This window comes from Amblyomma mixtum, chromosome 5 (genome assembly GCF_055824585.1).
Source record: "Amblyomma mixtum isolate Tamu chromosome 5, ASM5582458v1, whole genome shotgun sequence".
Classification (NCBI taxonomy): Eukaryota; Metazoa; Arthropoda; class Arachnida; order Ixodida; family Ixodidae; genus Amblyomma; species Amblyomma mixtum.
The window spans coordinates 21,185,097-21,203,092 of NC_143016.1; the positions used below are offsets into that span (position 1 = coordinate 21,185,097).

A 17,996-nucleotide genomic window follows, 5' to 3' on the forward strand; every position below is an offset into this window, starting at 1 on the left:
TGAATGAAACGCGCTGCACAGCGCGGAGCTACCTAGACATGGCCCGGAGGCTACGGGCTATGTGGCGACGATAGCCGGAAAGGAGATGTTTGGCTGATCCTTCCGCCGCAGGAGTGCGTCTCATCATTCCACGCTGAGTGCTCAGAAGGTATTGATCATAAACCAACATGGAAGCTGTCAGGACAAGACACTTCTACTTTCCTCCATTGGGTCTAAATTCTAGAAGATGTACACAAATATTTCAATTTCGCTTTCAGACTTGAAGAAAAAAGTTGAAACGGGCCACCTCACAATAAAACGACCTCTAGGAATATGTGGCAGTGGCGGCCCTTTCGCCCAGAACTTTTTTTTAGAGCGCTGCTCTTTAGCGCCCGTTCCTGCGTTTCGCGGCGCCGCCGTTGTCCCATAGAGTACATGGTTGTCCCTCGTAACCAGCTCCGCAGCTGGGGCCGCACGCTACTCTAGCTGCGTACTCTCCTGGCGTCATCTCCCGCACGTCCAAGCCGAAGCGCATAGCCGCCGCCGTTCGCCACTGCGTGTTGTCATTTATGCCGCTGGTAGGCATAAATTACAACAAACGACAAGTTATTACACGTCATATTGTCACGGCTTGACGTACAGGCCGGCGACGAGAACAGGTGAAGACAGGGAGCACAGAACAAACAGGCAGGTCCACCAGCAGCAATGACATCGTCGGCGCGCCGCAATCACTCCTCGTCTTTTCCTTCCACTCGCGACACTACCTCCTCCTAAAAGATGCGTCGTCCCGATGCTAACACGGAAGCAAAGGCACACGAAGGAAGACCACACACGCGCCCAGCAACTCCTGCTGGCCAGTGTAAAAGGCAGTGGGAAAATCAGTTCGGGGGCAGGCGATCATCGCGCGTAATACGGCTTAAGCCGCACTACGTGCACTATTTCAGGGCGGGGTGAACGACGGGATGACGGTCGCGTTGCTTCCGGCAGCACCTCGTAATTAAGTTCACCGAGGCGGCGAACAACTGTATACGGGCCAAAGTAGCGCTCATGAGTTTTTCGGAGAGACCTCGACGGCGTACCGGCGTCCACACCCAGACTTTGTCTCCAGGTTAAAAATGGACGTCGCGTCGACGGAGATTGTACCGACGAGCGTCGGCATGCTGTTGATGTTGGGTACGGAGTCTAGCGAGTTGCCGAGCTTCTTCTGCGCGCTCGCAAACTAGTCGGGCATCATCGGCTACGTCGACAGGCGGCTCGTGCGGTAGCATAGCGTCAAGCATCGTGGTGACCTGTCTGTCATGGACCAGCTGGAAAGGGGACATACCTGTCGTCTCCTGGAACGCGGTATTATAAGCTAATGTAACGTAGGGCAGTACCGCGCCCCACTGCGATGGGCGACATCCACGTACATGGCGATCATGTCGGCCATGGTCTTGTTCAGCCTCTCCGTCAGCCCATTCGTTTGCGGATGGTACGCAGTAGTTCGGCGGTGGCTGGTGCAGCTGAGACGGAGGATATCCTGTGTGAGCTTGGCCAGAAACGCGGCACCCCGGTCAGTGATCAAAACGGCAGGGGCACCATGACGGAGCACAATGCACTCAATAAAAAACGGGGCTGCCTCAACAGCTGTCGCCGACGGAAGTGCTCGGGACTCCGCGTATCGCGTTACGTAATCCGTCGCTATGAAAACGTACCTGTTGCCCGACTGGTACGCTGGAAATGTACCAAGAAAATCCATTCCGACAGTGTGGAACGGAACAGGCGGTAGTTCGAGTGGTTGGTGAAGACCAGCTGGTCGTACGGGCGGTGTTTTGCGCCTTTGACACGTTCGACAAGTTCTTATGTAGTGACGGACGTACTTAGGAAGTGTCGGCCGGTAGTACCGTTCTCGAATACGTTAAAATGTCCGGCTGTAGCCAAGGTGACCAGCTGTAGGATCGTCGTGGCAAGCATGGGCTACCTAGTAGCGCAGGTCTTCCGGCACAACAAGGAGCCACGACCTCGGGCTGCTGTTCCATGCATTATCTTGAACATCGGCAGTATGCGCTGGAAAATGCGAGGCATCGCAGCTTGGTGGCCTTCCAAGTGCGCCATCAGCTGATCATGCTGAGGATCACTGCGTTGCCGAGCAGCCATATCTGCCGTGTCTAATGCCCCAAGGAAGCCGTCCTCTTCGCCATTTTCGCCTCCCGGCGCCGGCTCCACGGGGGCTCGAGACAAGCAGTCAGCATCATAATGTTTACGGCCGGACTTGTAGGTGATGGTGACGTCGTACTCCTGTAGCCGAAGGCTCCACAGAGCAAGGCGGCCTGCTGGATCCTGAATATTGGCGAGCCAGCACAGCGAATGGTGATCGGTGACGACACGAAAAGGGCGACCGTACAGATAGGGCCGGAATTTGGTGATAGCCCAGATGACAGCGAGGTACTCTTTCTCAGTTGTCGAGTAATTGCCCTCCGCCTGTGAAAGAGCTCGGCTGGCATACGCAATAACCCTGTCAGCGCCGTCCTGGAATTGCAGAAGCACTGCCCCAAGTCATTTGTTGCTGGCGTCCGTGTGAAGTTCAGTGTCGGCGTCTTGATCAAAATGGCCTAGTATGGGGGATGTTGCAATGGCGTGTTTTAATTGGCGGAACGCTGATTGCTGCTCCTCGGTCCACTCAAAGGCAACGTTATCCTTCGTAAGGCGGTAAAGTGGCGCCGCGATCTGGGCAAAGTTCCGTACGAAACGTCGGAATTATGCGCAGAGAACAAGAAAGCTTCTGACGGTCTTCTTGTCCGACGGTGGAGGGAAGGATGCGACGGCAGCAGTTTTCTCGGGATCTGGCTTCACACCCACTTGGCTGACGATGTGACCAAGGAACTTCAGTTCACTGTATGCGAACCGGCACTTCGAAGGCTTGAGCGTGAGTCCGGCGTTCAGAAGAGCTTGAAGAACCGCTTCAAGACGCACCAGATGGTCTTCCAAAGTGCTTGAGAAGATGACAACGTCATCCAGATACACGAGGCATGTCTGCCACTTAGACCGGCGAGCACAGTATCCATGACTCGTTGAAATGTCGCGGGCGCTGTACACAGGCCAAACGGCATCACCTTAAACTCGTAGAGGCCATCCGGGGTTATAAATGCGGTCTTCTCGCGGTCGCGCTCATCCACTTCAATTTGCCAGTATCCACTCTTCAAGTCGATGGACGAAAAATAGCGGGCATGACGAAGACGGTCGAGGGTGTCGTGGATGCGTGGTGATGGATACACGTCCTTCTTGGTCACCTTGTTGAGTCGCCAGTAGTCGACGCAAAATCGTAGGGTCCCGTCTTTGTTCTTCACTAGTACTACAGGGGCGGACCACGGACTGTTGGATGGTTGGATGACGTCGTCCTTTATCATTTCGCGCACTTGCTCCTGTATGGTTTCCCTTTCCTTCAAGGAAACGCGGTACGGCGGCTGACGAATCGGGTGCGTTGCGGTGTCGACAATAATTCGTTGCTTGGCTACGGGCGTCTGGCGAACTCGGGATGTCGTCGCGAAACAGTTAATGTACCGATGCAAAAGAGAGAGCAGTTCGCGTGTTTGGGAAGGCTCAAGTTTGGGATCGATATCCAGGGGCAACGTTGTAGGGTCTCGTGACTCGGGCGAGGCCGCCTCTGTAGGCAGCGCAACAGCTTCACGAACGCCGCTAAGTTCTTCCATTTGGGCTATAACTGACCCTTTTGTCAGGTGCTGCGGCTCGTTCCTGAAGTTGGTCACGAAGATGTTGGCACATCCTCGTTGAACATTTGCGACCCCTCGCGCAATACCAATGCTACGCGTAAGTAACATCTGGACACTGCCTTCCAGAACGCCTTCTCCACATGCTGTTGCATCGGATCGGACCGGCAGGAAAACTGTCGACAACGGCGGCAAGTGGACATGGTCGGCATCAACTTTCATCGCAAAGCCTGTGGCCCGGGGCGGTACTGGCGATGAAGAACGTGCGCGGATGGTCAACCTGTTCTGCCCTATGTCGGTTACGGCGCCATACTCACGGAGAAAATCCATGCCCAGAATAACATCTTTAGAGAAATTCTCCAATATCACGAATGTGGCGGGGCACGTCTCACCGTGGATCTCGACGCGGGCAGTGCACTTGCCAACCGGGTTTATGATGTGGCCTCCCGCGGTACGTATGGGTGGTCCGTCCCACTGGGTGGTAACCTAGCGAAGACACCGAGAGAAACTGCCGCTGAAGACCGAGTAATCGGCGCCGGTGTCCACAAGCGCCGTTACGTCGCGCCCGTCGATCAGAATGTTCACATTGCTAGAGTTTACAAAATGGTTTGCGCTTCCCAGGTGGCCATCGGTCGAGCTGGGACATTCCAACGTAGGCGGAGGTACTTTGCTTCGTGCGACTCCGGCAACGCCACCTCCAGGCGCCGCCGTACTCAGTTTTCCCGAAGGGGCGAAAGGCTCTCACGGCGAGACCCGCGAGAAGGGGATGGTGGGCGGCGAGGTGGTGGTGACCGGGAGGTGCGAAGAGCTATAACCGGTGATGGAGAACGTCGAAGGTAGTCTTGTATGTCGACATTGGTGAAAACAGCGCGAAAGAAGAAGCCCGAAGGCGAAACGAGGAAGTGACAGGAAAGAGCGCTGACTGACAACTGAATTTATTGAGCGAAACTCGCGCAATATATAGGAAGGCAGTGCCAAAGATAATCAGATGCAGTCAACGTCACATGGTGCAAAGAGCCATAAAAGCGATAAAAACAAAACAAGGTGAAAAGCTAACAGAGAACTGAATATCAAAAGGGGATGGTACCAAAATGAAAACTACACTCAATGACTATACACAGTTAATGTCACATGGTGTAAAGAGCCATAAAAGCGATAAAAACATAACAGGGTGAAAGGGCTAAAAGTCAGCAGAATCTCAAGGGGATGGTAACAAAAAAATACATGATGACTTAAACAGTTAATGTCACAAGGTGTAAAGAGCCATAAAAACCGATAAAACATCCATAGCAGGTAACAAGGGTAAAACCGATAAAAAATTACGAAATGGAATTGTGGAAAGAATAAAAACTAACTGAATGTAACAACGTATGGCTAAAACATGCACATACCTTAACAATAAAACGATGAAACAGTGACACTCAACGATTGAAACATGCGTAGTCAACAATAAAAATTTAGCAATGTTGTTCCAAAAAGGCAAGTTCACTCCTGTACAAAGATTTTGACGCGTCACTGACACATTCCAAGCCCTTTCTTTTTATAAAGAAAGCCTCCTTCAACTCCCGGGCTACGCTGTCTCTACTCCTATCAAGAACAATAGTGTCGCGTAATCAAGGCATGCATTTACAATCTTTGCAATGAAGCGCTAGATTAGAGCCAGTGCCTTTTTCAAGTGAGCGCTCATGTTCCCTTAAACGTTCGTTCAGGCACCTTCCGGTTTGACCAATATAAACTTTGTCGCATGTAAGCGGAATCTGATAAATCACACCTTCCCTACACCTGACGAACATGTTGGCATGCTTTACGCCACAGGTTTGCTGTCTTGGCTTTTCATTATTTATCCTGTGACACAACGTAGCTAGCTTGCAAGGGGCAGAAAAGACTACGGGAATCTCATATTTATTTGCAACCTTTTTCAAATTATGTGCTACCCGGTGGGAATACGGGATAACGGCAGGCCTCACCCTCCTATTGCTTTCCTGAGTAACGTTTTTCTTCTTGCCTTTAACTTTCTGAAGCAGAGCTTCAGTCACTGCCGAAATCACAGTCTGCGGAAAACCTGCCTGTATTAACCGTGCGGTCTGCAGTTGGAAGCTCTCTTGCATGCAATGCTCGCATGATTTTGTTAGTGCCGATCCTAATCCTGATGTGGCTATGGCTCTTTTAACTGTTTTTGAGTGAGCTGACTCGTAGGACAACAGCTCTTTTTGACTTCGAGGCTTGTACATCCAACAGAATCTATCTCGTTCCAAGGAGAGTTCCAAGTCCAAAAACTGTAACTTGTTGTTTTGTGGAAATTCACAAGTGAATTCCAAACCATGGCTCAGTTCATTAAATGCATCTAGAATTTCATTTACAGTGGCTCTGTAAGCTGGTGCGTCTTGCTTGGTTAATACAACTAAAAAATCGTCGACATACCTGAAAACCTTTAATACTTTGCTCTTGTCGAACCTATCGTCCAGATCTTTGTCAACTGCTGCGAGAAAAATATTACTCAACACTGGCGCTACACAGGACCCTATACAAATTCCTTTCTTCTGTATGTACACCTGATTGTCAAACTCGACCACAGTAGCACTAAGGTAGAATTCCAACAAAGAAAGAAAACTCTCCATTGAAATACCCGCTGAATTTTGAAACAACACACCTTTCTTTTCAATGCAAGACTGAACAGCTGAGAACAACTCAGCTGAGAACAACCCTTTCACCCTGTTATGTTTTTATCGCTTTTATGGCTCTTTACACCATGTGACATTAACTGTGTATAGTCATTGAGTGTAGTTTTCATTTTGGTACCATCCCCTTTTGATATTCAGTTCTCTGTTAGCTTTTCACCTTGTTTTGTTTTTATCGCTTTTATGGCTCTTTGCACCATGTGACGTTGACTGCATCTGATTATCTTTGGCACTGCCTTCCTATATATTGCGCGAGTTTCGCTCAATAAATTCAGTTGTCAGTCAGCGCTCTTTCCTGTCACTTCCTCGTTTCGCCTTCGGGCTTCTTCTTTCGCGCTGTTTTCACCAATGTCAGAATGGACCAACTAGCCCAGCAAAAAGTTCTGCTAGATTACCTTTCTTATACAGTGGGCCCTTCGTTATGTGTTTCTTCTCCTACGGCACAACTGGATGCCCTCGTCAACAACATCACATGGTCAACCTGCCGGGCCAGGTACATCACGTTCTGCATGAAGAAGGGATTGGTACCCTGTGACCTCAACGTCCTCTTCGGTGCAGTCCGGCCTTCTTTTGGCCACGTAAAGAGGATATGTAGAATTCTACGATCTGAGCTGTGGAGGCAAGTGCGACTCTTTTATGACGGTTTGCGTGTCGCCTGCTACTGCCAACATCCTGATTGGGTCGCTGAGAAGAAGTTTCGCGATTATAAACGACGTGCAGCTCAGGCTATAGAGTTCCGGTGGTGCCACATCTTGAACCACACACCTAAGGCTTCTAGCATGAAACAGAGAAGCGGATTCGTGAAGGTGCTGGGGCATGTTCAAATCACAAGCGAAGTAAACAGGGTTCTTGTGAAAGGACCGAAGTTCAGCCTTGAGCCTACGGTTAGGGCACACGAGCACCTGTCACTGAATAGGTGTATTGCTGGAAAAGCGTCCCCGGAGAACCGTGAGCGCTGCTTGCTGGACGGAGTGGATGCTTTGTCAAGAACAGTATCGAGGAAATCCCCAAGCGACCGGTCCGGAATCAACACCGTCGTCACTTTTTTCAAGGACAGACATCTCCGGTTACTGCAATCAGACAAGGAAGGAGGGTTTGTCGTGGTGCCGCCCGGAATCTACGGAGAAAAGACCCGCTGTGCGGTGGAAAAGAACTTCACTCAGACGAACCTCAAGCCGAGTAAAGTGAAATCGCGAGCTGTCGCCCTCTGCAAGAACTTGGAACTGGAGCAGTTGGCAAATTCTATAAGTAAGTGCAAAGAAAAGACTCTTAGCATGTTTTTTACTGCAAAGACTCACAAAGAGGAGGTTCCGTTCCGGTGTATTGTTAGTGAGCGCTACACTTACCAAAGGCTTATTAGCCAATACCTGTTAAGGCATTTAAACTCTCTTGTCGTTGATGATCCCTTCTGTACGAAGAACTCGACGGAAATTATTGCTTTCTTTCAATCCTGCAAAGGCATTGGAAGTGTGTTTTCGGTAGATGCCAAGGACCTTTTCTATTCCATTCCACACAAAGAGTTGTTCTCAGCTGTTCAGTCTTGCATTGAAAAGAAAGGTGTGTTGTTTCAAAATTCAGCGGGTATTTCAATGGAGAGTTTTCTTTCTTTGTTGGAATTCTACCTTAGTGCTACTGTGGTCGAGTTTGACAATCAGGTGTACATACAGAAGAAAGGAATTTGTATAGGGTCCTGTGTAGCGCCAGTGTTGAGTAATATTTTTCTCGCAGCAGTTGACAAAGATCTGGACGATAGGTTCGACAAGAGCAAAGTATTAAAGGTTTTCAGGTATGTCGACGATTTTTTAGTTGTATTAACCAAGCAAGACGCACCAGCTTACAGAGCCACTGTAAATGAAATTCTAGATGCATTTAATGAACTGAGCCATGGTTTGGAATTCACTTGTGAATTTCCACAAAACAACAAGTTACAGTTTTTGGACTTGGAACTCTCCTTGGAACGAGATAGATTCTGTTGGATGTACAAGCCTCGAAGTCAAAAAGAGCTGTTGTCCTACGAGTCAGCTCACTCAAAAACAGTTAAAAGAGCCATAGCCACATCAGGATTAGGATCGGCACTAACAAAATCATGCGAGCATTGCATGCAAGAGAGCTTCCAACTGCAGACCGCACGGTTAATACAGGCAGGTTTTCCGCAGACTGTGATTTCGGCAGTGACTGAAGCTCTGCTTCAGAAAGTTAAAGGCAAGAAGATAAACGTTACTCAGGAAAGCAATAGGAGGGTGAGGCCTGCCGTTATCCCGTATTCCCACTGGGTAGCACATAATTTGAAAAAGGTTGCAAATAAATATGAGATTCCCGTAGTCTTTTCTGCCCCTTGCAAGCTAGCTACGTTGTGTCACAGGATAAATAATGAAAAGCCAAGACAGCAAACCTGTGGCGTAAAGCATGCCAACATGTTCGTCAGGTGTAGGGAAGGTGTGATTTATCAGATTCCGCTTACATGCGACAAAGTTTATATTGGTCAAACCGGAAGGTGCCTGAACGAACGTTTAAGGGAACATGAGCGCTCACTTGAAAAAGGCACTGGCTCTAATCTAGCGCTTCATTGCAAAGATTGTAAATGCATGCCTCGATTACACGACGCTATTGTTCTTGATAGGAGTAGAGACAGCGTAGCCCGGGAGTTGAAGGAGGCTTTCTTTATAAAAAGAAAGGGCTTGGAATGTGTCAGTGACGCGTCAAAATCTTTGTACAGGAGTGAACTTGCCTTTTTGGAACAACATTGCTAAATTTTTATTGTTGACTACGCATGTTTCAATCGTTGAGTGTCACTGTTTCATCGTTTTATTGTTAAGGTATGTGCATGTTTTAGCCATACGTTGTTACATTCAGTTAGTTTTTATTCTTTCCACAATTCCATTTCGTCATTTTTTATCGGTTTTACCCTTGTTACCTGCTATGGATGTTTTATCGGTTTTTATGGCTCTTTACACCTTGTGACATTAACTGTTTAAGTCATCATGTATTTTTTTGTTACCATCCCCTTGAGATTCTGCTGACTTTTAGCCCTTTCACCCTGTTATGTTTTTATCGCTTTTATGGCTCTTTACACCATGTGACATTAACTGTGTATAGTCATTGAGTGTAGTTTTCATTTTGGTACCATCCCCTTTTGATATTCAGTTCTCTGTTAGCTTTTCACCTTGTTTTGTTTTTATCGCTTTTATGGCTCTTTGCACCATGTGACGTTGACTGCATCTGATTATCTTTGGCACTGCCTTCCTATATATTGCGCGAGTTTCGCTCAATAAATTCAGTTGTCAGTCAGCGCTCTTTCCTGTCACTTCCTCGTTTTGCCTTCGGGCTTCTTCTTTCGCGCTGTTTTTACCAATGTCAGAATGGACCAACTAGCCCAGCAAAAAGTTCTGCTAGATTATCTTGTATGTCGCGGGGCTGTTCACCGTAGCGGGGGCACGGATCAGCCCGGTTAATACCTCTTAGGCCAAGCTCGCGGTATGGACAGGAGCGATACATGTGGTCAGGCTCACCGCAGTGAAAACACAATGGTCGCCGGTCCGCAGTCCTCCAGATGTCGGTCTTCCTGCGTCTCGGCGGTCCCAGGCGTGCATCAGACGGGTGCAGGAACTCGAGGCGTCGAAGGCCGGAATCTGGAGCGCTCTGATCCTGGCGATGGATGGGAGGCGCGCGACGAACTGCGGCGGCGTAGCTCAGAGCTGGTGGGTCGGCTGCAGCTACAATTGGGACGTCTTCTGGTGCCAGCGTGTGTCGCAGTTCTTCGCGAACGGCCGACGCGATAGAGACAGATGCGGGCTGCTGACGTCACGGATTATTTCGCGAACATCGGCAAGGCCAACTCCGCCCAGGCCAGACGAGGCAAGACTTGAGACGGCAGGAAGGGCGCTCAGTCGCTGAAAGTGTCTGGCTCTTGTCGCCAATGCGTGCTCGATGTTGGTAGCTTCAGCGACGAATCCAGCTACTGTGGTCGGAGGATTGCGGATGAGGCCTCCAAATATGTCATTCCGGACACCCCTCATCAACGCCCGTACCTTTTTCTCCTCAGTAGCCCGCGGGTCGGCGCGGGCACTCAGACGCAGCACGTCTTCGACGAAGCTTCTGACGCTTTCGGTGGGTCCCTGGATGCGAGCGTGGAGCAGATCTTCAGCTTGCTGTCGCCGGTGCCGGTTCGCGAACGTGCGTACCAGTTCGCTCTTGCACGTCTCCCATGATGTTAACGAAGCCTCATGGTTCTCAAACCAATACTACGCTGTGGCTTCCAGGGAGAAGTACAGATTCTGCAGGCATTGGTCGGGAGTCCACACGTTATGTCGAGCTACTCTTTCATAGTGCTGGACCCAGTCTTCAACATCATTGAGGCCATCGCCACGGAACGGGACGGGACGACAGACCTTGGAGTGACAGGCACGTAGACGATCCTCGACGAAATCGTGGGGTCGGTTTGTTGTGACTGGGACGCCATGGTGACGTTGGCTGTCCTAGATGTCCGCGATCCCTCGGGCAAGAGTCCGAATTACGGAGCTTGGCCTTGCTGACGCCGGCTAGAGCGAGTCTCAGTTTCTACCGAGGGCTCCTCCAAGAAAACTCGACGGCCAGGACTTAAGACGGGGCTCGAACTACGTGGCGGGGTGCGCTGCATGAGATGCGTTACCCAGCACCTGCACCAAATGTCACGGCTTGACGTACAGGCCGGCGGCGAGAACAGGTGAAGACAGGGAGCACAGAACAAACAGGCAGGTCCACCAGCAGCAACGTCGTCGTCGGCGCGCCGCAATCGCTCTCCGTCTTTTTCTTCCACTCGCGGCAACATATATACCACCCGAACGTCAGCTTTACGAAAATCAGCCCTTCTCCCGAACCGGAACAGATCTGTTTAAATCAACTTGTTTAGCAGCTGTGAATGGCCAAAGCTTGTTCATTGAGATAACAGGTGTCAGACTCTTCCGATGAAATGAGGAGGACTTGGACGCCTAGAATTCGATGTATGTGAGAGGCTTCGGTAGTGCATGATAATGTAATGCCGACGCGGACGAGGGCTGGCGAGAAGTGCCGATGAGTCAGGGTCTTGCATATCTCAATTTCCTGATATGCTGCGCTTACAAATCAACAAAACAGCGCAGTGCACATCGTCTCATCTGTGATACCTCTCTGATCAATACAATGGCCTCCAAGTTGCCATAGTTTACTTTCATTCAATAAATTTTGTTACCGAAAAATGGGGTTTGGTTTGGTTTGGTTTGGTTTGGTTTGGTTTGGTTTGGTTTGGTTTATGGGGTTTAACGTCCCAAAGTGACTCAGGCTATGATGGACACTATTGTGCAGGGCTCCGGAAATTTCGACCACCTGGGGATCATTAACGTGCACTGACATCGCACAGCACACGGGCCTCTAGAATATCGCCTCCATCGAAATTCAGCCGCCGCGACCGAGATCAAACCCGTGTCTTTCGGATCAGCAGCCCAGCGCCGTAACCACTGAGTCACCGCGGCGGCGAAAGTGGGGTTTAGGGTACACCTACCTAAAACCACGATAACTCATAATTTAATGCCATTTGCTGCCGAAAACACGCGCCCCCATGTCACGAATCCAGCGTGCATATGCTTTCTAGAGAAATAGTCAGTGGCATGCGCGCTCTCTGCAGTTAAGACATGCTTCGATAGTATAGACCGATGAGGCTGGTTTCGGACTTGAAAAAAATGTTGATGTCTCACCACTCTTACACTCAGCCGCTTAACCTTTGTGTCTGAGGTCCGTTTCTGTTCCCTCCGTGATGTGGACAACCAGCCTTAGGTGGCCTACTTGCCACCTGGGATGGCCACCTAGGTTACGCGACCCTGTGACGTCATCACAACGCGCTCAACTGTCCACCCTTGCAGGAGGCAATTCAGTTAATGACTGGTCGTGAGAGATGAGGAAACTGGGTCTCACGCGGTGGCAGCACCTGCCACCGCACGGCAGTGGTGTATCGCTTAACCGCTGCACCAATGCGCCAGGAGTGGTATGAAGACTCCCAGGAATCTATGAATGTGAAGTACAGAATGACCAATCTCGCATCCATAGGCATTAACCTAGTATAGCTATCACAACATGCCATTAAGGCGGAGCTTAAGTGTCCCATTGAGTGAAACCTAAACACCGAAATTGAAGTGAAAACCGCACCTAATTCTCGTTTCGCCAAGACACGCTAAATTGGCCGTTACTTTTTCACGCCTCAGAAAATTTACTCGAATTAAAATTCCTGGGTTAAAACAACGAAGTTTGTGTATAATGAGCTATCTCACGGATTTTCATGTGGAGGGCTTCGATCCTTGATTTAGATCTGAATGAGAAAAAATAGGTCGCTGTAAAAATCATTTCCAAAAAGTACTTGGTTTAACAAAGAGAGTACTAAAAAAAGAAACAACAGCGAACAAACGCGGGTTAATGACATTTTAGTTGAAATAAAGAGGAAGAAGGGGGCTTGGGCAGGGCATGTAATGCGAAGGCAAGATAACTGCTGGTCCTTAAGGGTAACGGAGTGGATTCCAAAAGATGGCAAAGCGTAGCAGGGGGCGGCAGAAATTTAGGTGGGTGGATGAGATTAAGAAATTTGCGGGAATACGGTGGCCGCAACTGGCGAAGGGCAGGGTTAATTGGAGAGACATGGGAGAGGCCTTTCCCCTACAGTGGCCTACAGGCTGATGATGATTATGATGACTTTGTTTAAAACTTTTACAATATTTTAGCATAAACTAAAGCAACACATGACAACGGTAAAAATTATTCTGGCTAAAATTTCAACGCCGTTGATGTAAAAATCTCTGCCTCTCCCGTAACCGAGAGTAGAGTAAGCATGAAATGTTTACGGGCATAACACATTGGTTGTAGATGATACTAGTCAAAATCTTGAAATGGGTCTAGTGTTCAACAAACCACACCACACCACACATACTGTGCTCTGGTCCATGTGGACGCAATCGTTTCCTGTGAGTGTCTGGGGAATCTCTTCTGACCTGCCTCGTCAGCTGTATTCGGTTTCTCTCAGGCTCCACTGCTCGGCTTAAGCAGCTGTCACGGTGGCGGCATTGAAATGCAGGACGATGCAGAAGTGTACGCGGACACGACGAGACGCAATGCAGGCCTGACAAGAATGTATATGCAGCGCGTTCGAATATTCCGGGAGCGTGTATACATCTGCCTGCCAAAGGGGGAAACGTCATGAGCTGAAGGCCCAGCGGCCGGTATTTTGCATGCGTGAGTGTGGGACCGCTGCGCCAACCTTGGGGACGGCGCGGAAGCAGTTTTTTGCCCAAAGCCCTTCTCGCCCTGGAGCTCCCGTCTTGCTCTAAGGGGCCCTCTCTCTTAGAGAGTCTCGTTAAATCTTGTACGGTGCGCGGATGCTCTCGGTTCAGTGCCCGGATGAGTGGAATTCAGTGCCCAGATGTTGTCTCTCGGTCTCGGCGTCATGTCACCACACTGCCGACAACGGGAGCTAAAAGCATTTCGTGATAAAAATTCTTAAGCGCCAATTTTTGTTTGTTTTTTTATTGAACCAAGAAAATGCAGACAATTCTATGTTTTCATTACTGAAGTCACATGAAAGAAAAGTGCAAGCAAAATATTCTAAATGTCATAGCATCACTTGCCGATGCTGAAAAGATCTGTCATATTGACAAATTATATATCAGCGAGTCACAGTGCGTACCTGTGCAGGCCTATACCTAGCATCTGGACGCGGCCTTTAACGATGTGTCATTTATGACCTGGAACCTAATGCGCCTCCAAAGGAAGTGTGATGGATCTCTACTCCGACACCCATTCAGTGCTTAATGCCCGCTGATTAGGCAACAGAGGCACATTTCTTCTCCTGCTTTTGGGGCCGTTAGAACTTCCCACCCGATTCTTCTACAATGGACGAATCGTTCATCCGAACCCTTTCCGTCCTGCACCAGATTTCTGCTATCGGTGCCTGCGACAAAGTCACGTTAAAAAGTTGTGCCCTGCATCGCAAGACACCGCCCAAACCACCAACAGATGGTCTTCCCTCATTCACGTGTCCATTTTGTAAAACAAACGACCACGACATCACTTATTCTAAATGCCCTCGAAAGAAAGGTCGTCTGGCTGCGCCTATTCAGGCTTGAGTTAAGATCTCCAACCGTTTTGCTGCTTTATCGACAGACAGAGATGAGGATGACACTGAAAAACTGCCAGCATCGTTGCCCTCACCTTCTGGTGTCCGCCCTTCCTATGCCTCTGTTTTAAAGCCAGGTTCTCGTACCCAGCGGAAAAAAGGTGAATCTCCTCCGATAACCCACTCTATGCATGTTGAGATCTCTGCCATCGATGATGCGATCACCAACGTTCGCCAACAACTTCACTAGCTCTGGCGACGTGTGCTGCAGGAGTATGCGCAGCTCAACACACTGGAAGATTTAATTACCCAGAGACAAACAAATAGAGCACGGAAAGTTTCTGTTCGTCCGATGTTCGAGCCTAAACCACCTCCATGGGACTACTGTCACATTACACCAAACAAGCCTGCTCGTCATAAGAAGTCGGAGTTCTCCTCAACGCCGTTACCACAAGCTTTTTCTACGCAACATGACAGCTGTACTCTTTACACAGATGTCGCCATAACCCCAACAGGAGGATCAACTGCTTTTATAAGCCCGACACACCCTCAACTGTACGGCCGGCCAACCTACTCTACTGACACTTCATCATATCTTCCTCTGGAGCTGCAAGCGATATTAAATGTCATAGCAGGTTTACCTGACGACCCTCGTTATAATCAGGTGCACGTATGTACCCATTCACAAGAAGCTGTGGAGCATGTAAAGAAAGTCCGTGGTACCCTTCGGGTTTCTCAGGCCATACATGCTGCTTGTAAATCTTACCCGGCACCTATACTCATTCAATGGGTTCAAGCTCGCACAGATGTCCACACCATCACACCTGACATGATACTCGTGTGACTGACGTTCCACAAACTCCACCTGCCTCTTTGCCACCAGATCCACTTCTGACACATCTAACATCTTCAGCCTTCCTCAGGCGACGTACACGTGCTCTTATTCCCCCATGTACCTACCCCCTTCCCCCCAACCTACAACGGGTGGAGGAGGTCTCTCTGAGGCGGCTGCGTGTCGGAGTGGCCCTTACGCCAACAGTTCGCAACCAGTGGCAAAGTGACAAGATTCGTGCACCGCAAAAATGCCCTCACTGCGAGGCACCCGCTGCCGACACCAATGTCCACCACCTACTGTGGACATGCCCAGGAACTTCGCTGGTGCGCGCTCGAGTTATTCAAGAGACAGGCCTGTCTACAAACAATGACTCTAGTTTGCACGTGTGGCTAACAAAAAACATTTACGCCCGAAGCTTATGTGACTTTTTACACGCAACCGGGTTTCAAGCGTTTTTGTAACGTATTATACCGTTCGTCACTAACACCATGTTTTATGCCGCGCGGCACACTCAGCGTTACAAATAAATAAATAAATATTCTAAAATAATGGTTGTCCTTGTACCGCGCGTTATACATTCGATTAAAAAATCTTCCAACTTCAAAACTTCAACCAACTTTTGCTTCTTCGTGGAAACTTAACAGCGCTCACATAAGCAAAGCATTTTTCGTTGAAACCACTCTCTATTCAGATTCTCCTCTCCTTCGGGGAAAGTTCCATGGGATATGCCCTGAAACCAGTGTGGGATTATATCCATGACTATATAATTACATCAGGTGGGTTCCTCTGCTTGAATGAGAATTCAGAGCTTTTTTTTTTCGTTCAAATTCTAGCCTAACAACACCCCAAATACTCCACTCCATGTACATGAGTGCGTTTGTATCCGCTATGCACCCTGGAAAATCGCCCGCCGTGGGTATCTGCCATAAAGCCTGAGAACATCATGATTATCGAATCACTCAATCGCCAACTAGCCCTTTTTTTAAAAAAAAATAAACTATCGTCGGTGAATGCTTTTTGGGGTCTGGGACGTTTCGAGTGGGATGTCTTCGTCGTGTAAGCTGTACTTAAGCAGCACTGACCTAGTGCTTTCCAAATGGCCGCGAATATACCTATGTTGTAAAAATTCAAAATTAAACAAGGTTTGGTTTATGGGTTCTAACGTCCCAAAGCGACTAAGGCTATCAGAGACGCAGTAGTGGAGGGCTCCGGAAATTTCGACCACCTGGGGTTCTTTAACGTGCACTGAAATCGCACAGTACACGGGCCTCTAGAATTTCTCCTCCCAAGAAATTCAGCCGCCGCGGCCGGGATCGAACCCGCGTCTTTCGGGTCACCAGCCGAGCACCATAACCACTGAGCCACCGCGGCGGCAAAATTAAACAAGGTGCTCTTCTGACGCTAATACACATAGTTTCGACTGATGAACAGGCTACAAAACTTTCCATGAGCTTATCATAGTGGCTGCCTCAAAATATACACTCTAAACACCAATTAGCCTATATACGAGCAAAATAGGAGCGAGCTGTCCTTTAGCGCACTTTTATTTTCGGGACAGGGTATGATGCCTGAGCACTGGGATAAGTTTCCATCACTGAAAATACCTAATACTTGCGGTTGGTAACGGCAACAAATTCTTCCCTTCAAACAAGCGCATTTCTTGCAGTTACGAAGATTGTAACCGAGATTGCGATCTTCTCTATTTGCCGACCCCGAGGCCTTCGATGTCGCGTTTTAAGGGCTCCCCAACTGCATCAAGTTTCTATACTCTGCGCTGGTAATGTGCCTAAGCTGCCAAGAGTAAACATTACACATATTCAGTGACTGAAATCTACTCCGGAACTTGGACGGAATACCCTGCGCCTCTAAGGGAGTTTTCTAGAGGACAGCTTACTTCCTGTTTGTTCCCATATAGGCTTATTCGTGTTCAGAGTGTATCAATTTCCTATCGTACCAGAGTCGGTGGCGGCAGCGATGATATCGGATCCACTGAAGCCGAGGGGGGGCACCATGATGGGCAGGCGGATGTCGGCGGTGGTCTCGGCCGAGTCATCCCGCGGAAGCACGGCTGCCAGTGCCAGCACAGAAACCAGGACGCTGCCGAACACCAGGGCGAGGAGCACGACGAACATGCAGGACATCTCCCAGGTTTCCCTGTCCATCAATCCCAGGGCAGCGCGACGATGGTGAGGCGACGACAGTCCCCCGGAAGAAAGAGGAACAAGCAGCTGCTCCTCTGCAGAAGACTCAGGCCCTTCCTCAGGTGACACCCAGGTGGGACTCACTCGCACCTCTTGTTCTCGCCCGAATGAATGCATAGTGTGAACAGGGGAACGTACCCAGCGAGTGGACACCTTGCAGACACCTTGTGGTCACGGCTCAGGGGGCTACGTGGCACGGACTTCGTCGGCTTGCGATCTTCGCTTCTTCGTTTTGCATGCGTCACGAGCCACGTTCTGTTTTTGTCGCCCTCACACGGCGCACACCAACCAGAGAGACTGGCCATCACGCGGGCGGTCGGGTGGTTTCCAATTTTTTTTAGACTGCATGCGGGAATAATTTGAGTTAAAAAAAAAAAACGGGATCAAATTTTAAGCTGTGACAGCTATGGTTGAATATGTGGTAAATGGGCTTCTTGAGCTTAAATTCGGAAAAAAAAATCGTGACGGCAGGCGTTTTGATTCGAG

The 17,996-nt window shown here is 49.3% G+C and overlaps 1 protein-coding gene across 1 annotated transcript in view; it reads right to left on the bottom strand.

Moving 5' to 3' along the window:
• The window catches only part of LOC149341473 (semaphorin-2A-like), a 40,489-nt gene extending 22,499 nt beyond the window's left edge, over nt 1-17,990 (bottom strand). The window contains exons 1-3 of the mRNA XM_089546669.1: nt 17,300-17,990; nt 2,398-2,412; nt 1,831-1,837 (exon numbers count right to left, since the gene is read on the bottom strand). Coding sequence (XP_089402795.1) covers nt 1,831-1,837; nt 2,398-2,412; nt 17,300-17,627 — 350 coding nt within the window. The 5' untranslated portion in view covers nt 17,628-17,990. The remainder of the gene's footprint in view (nt 1-1,830; nt 1,838-2,397; nt 2,413-17,299) is intronic.
• Nucleotides 17,991-17,996: the final 6 nt, after the last annotated feature.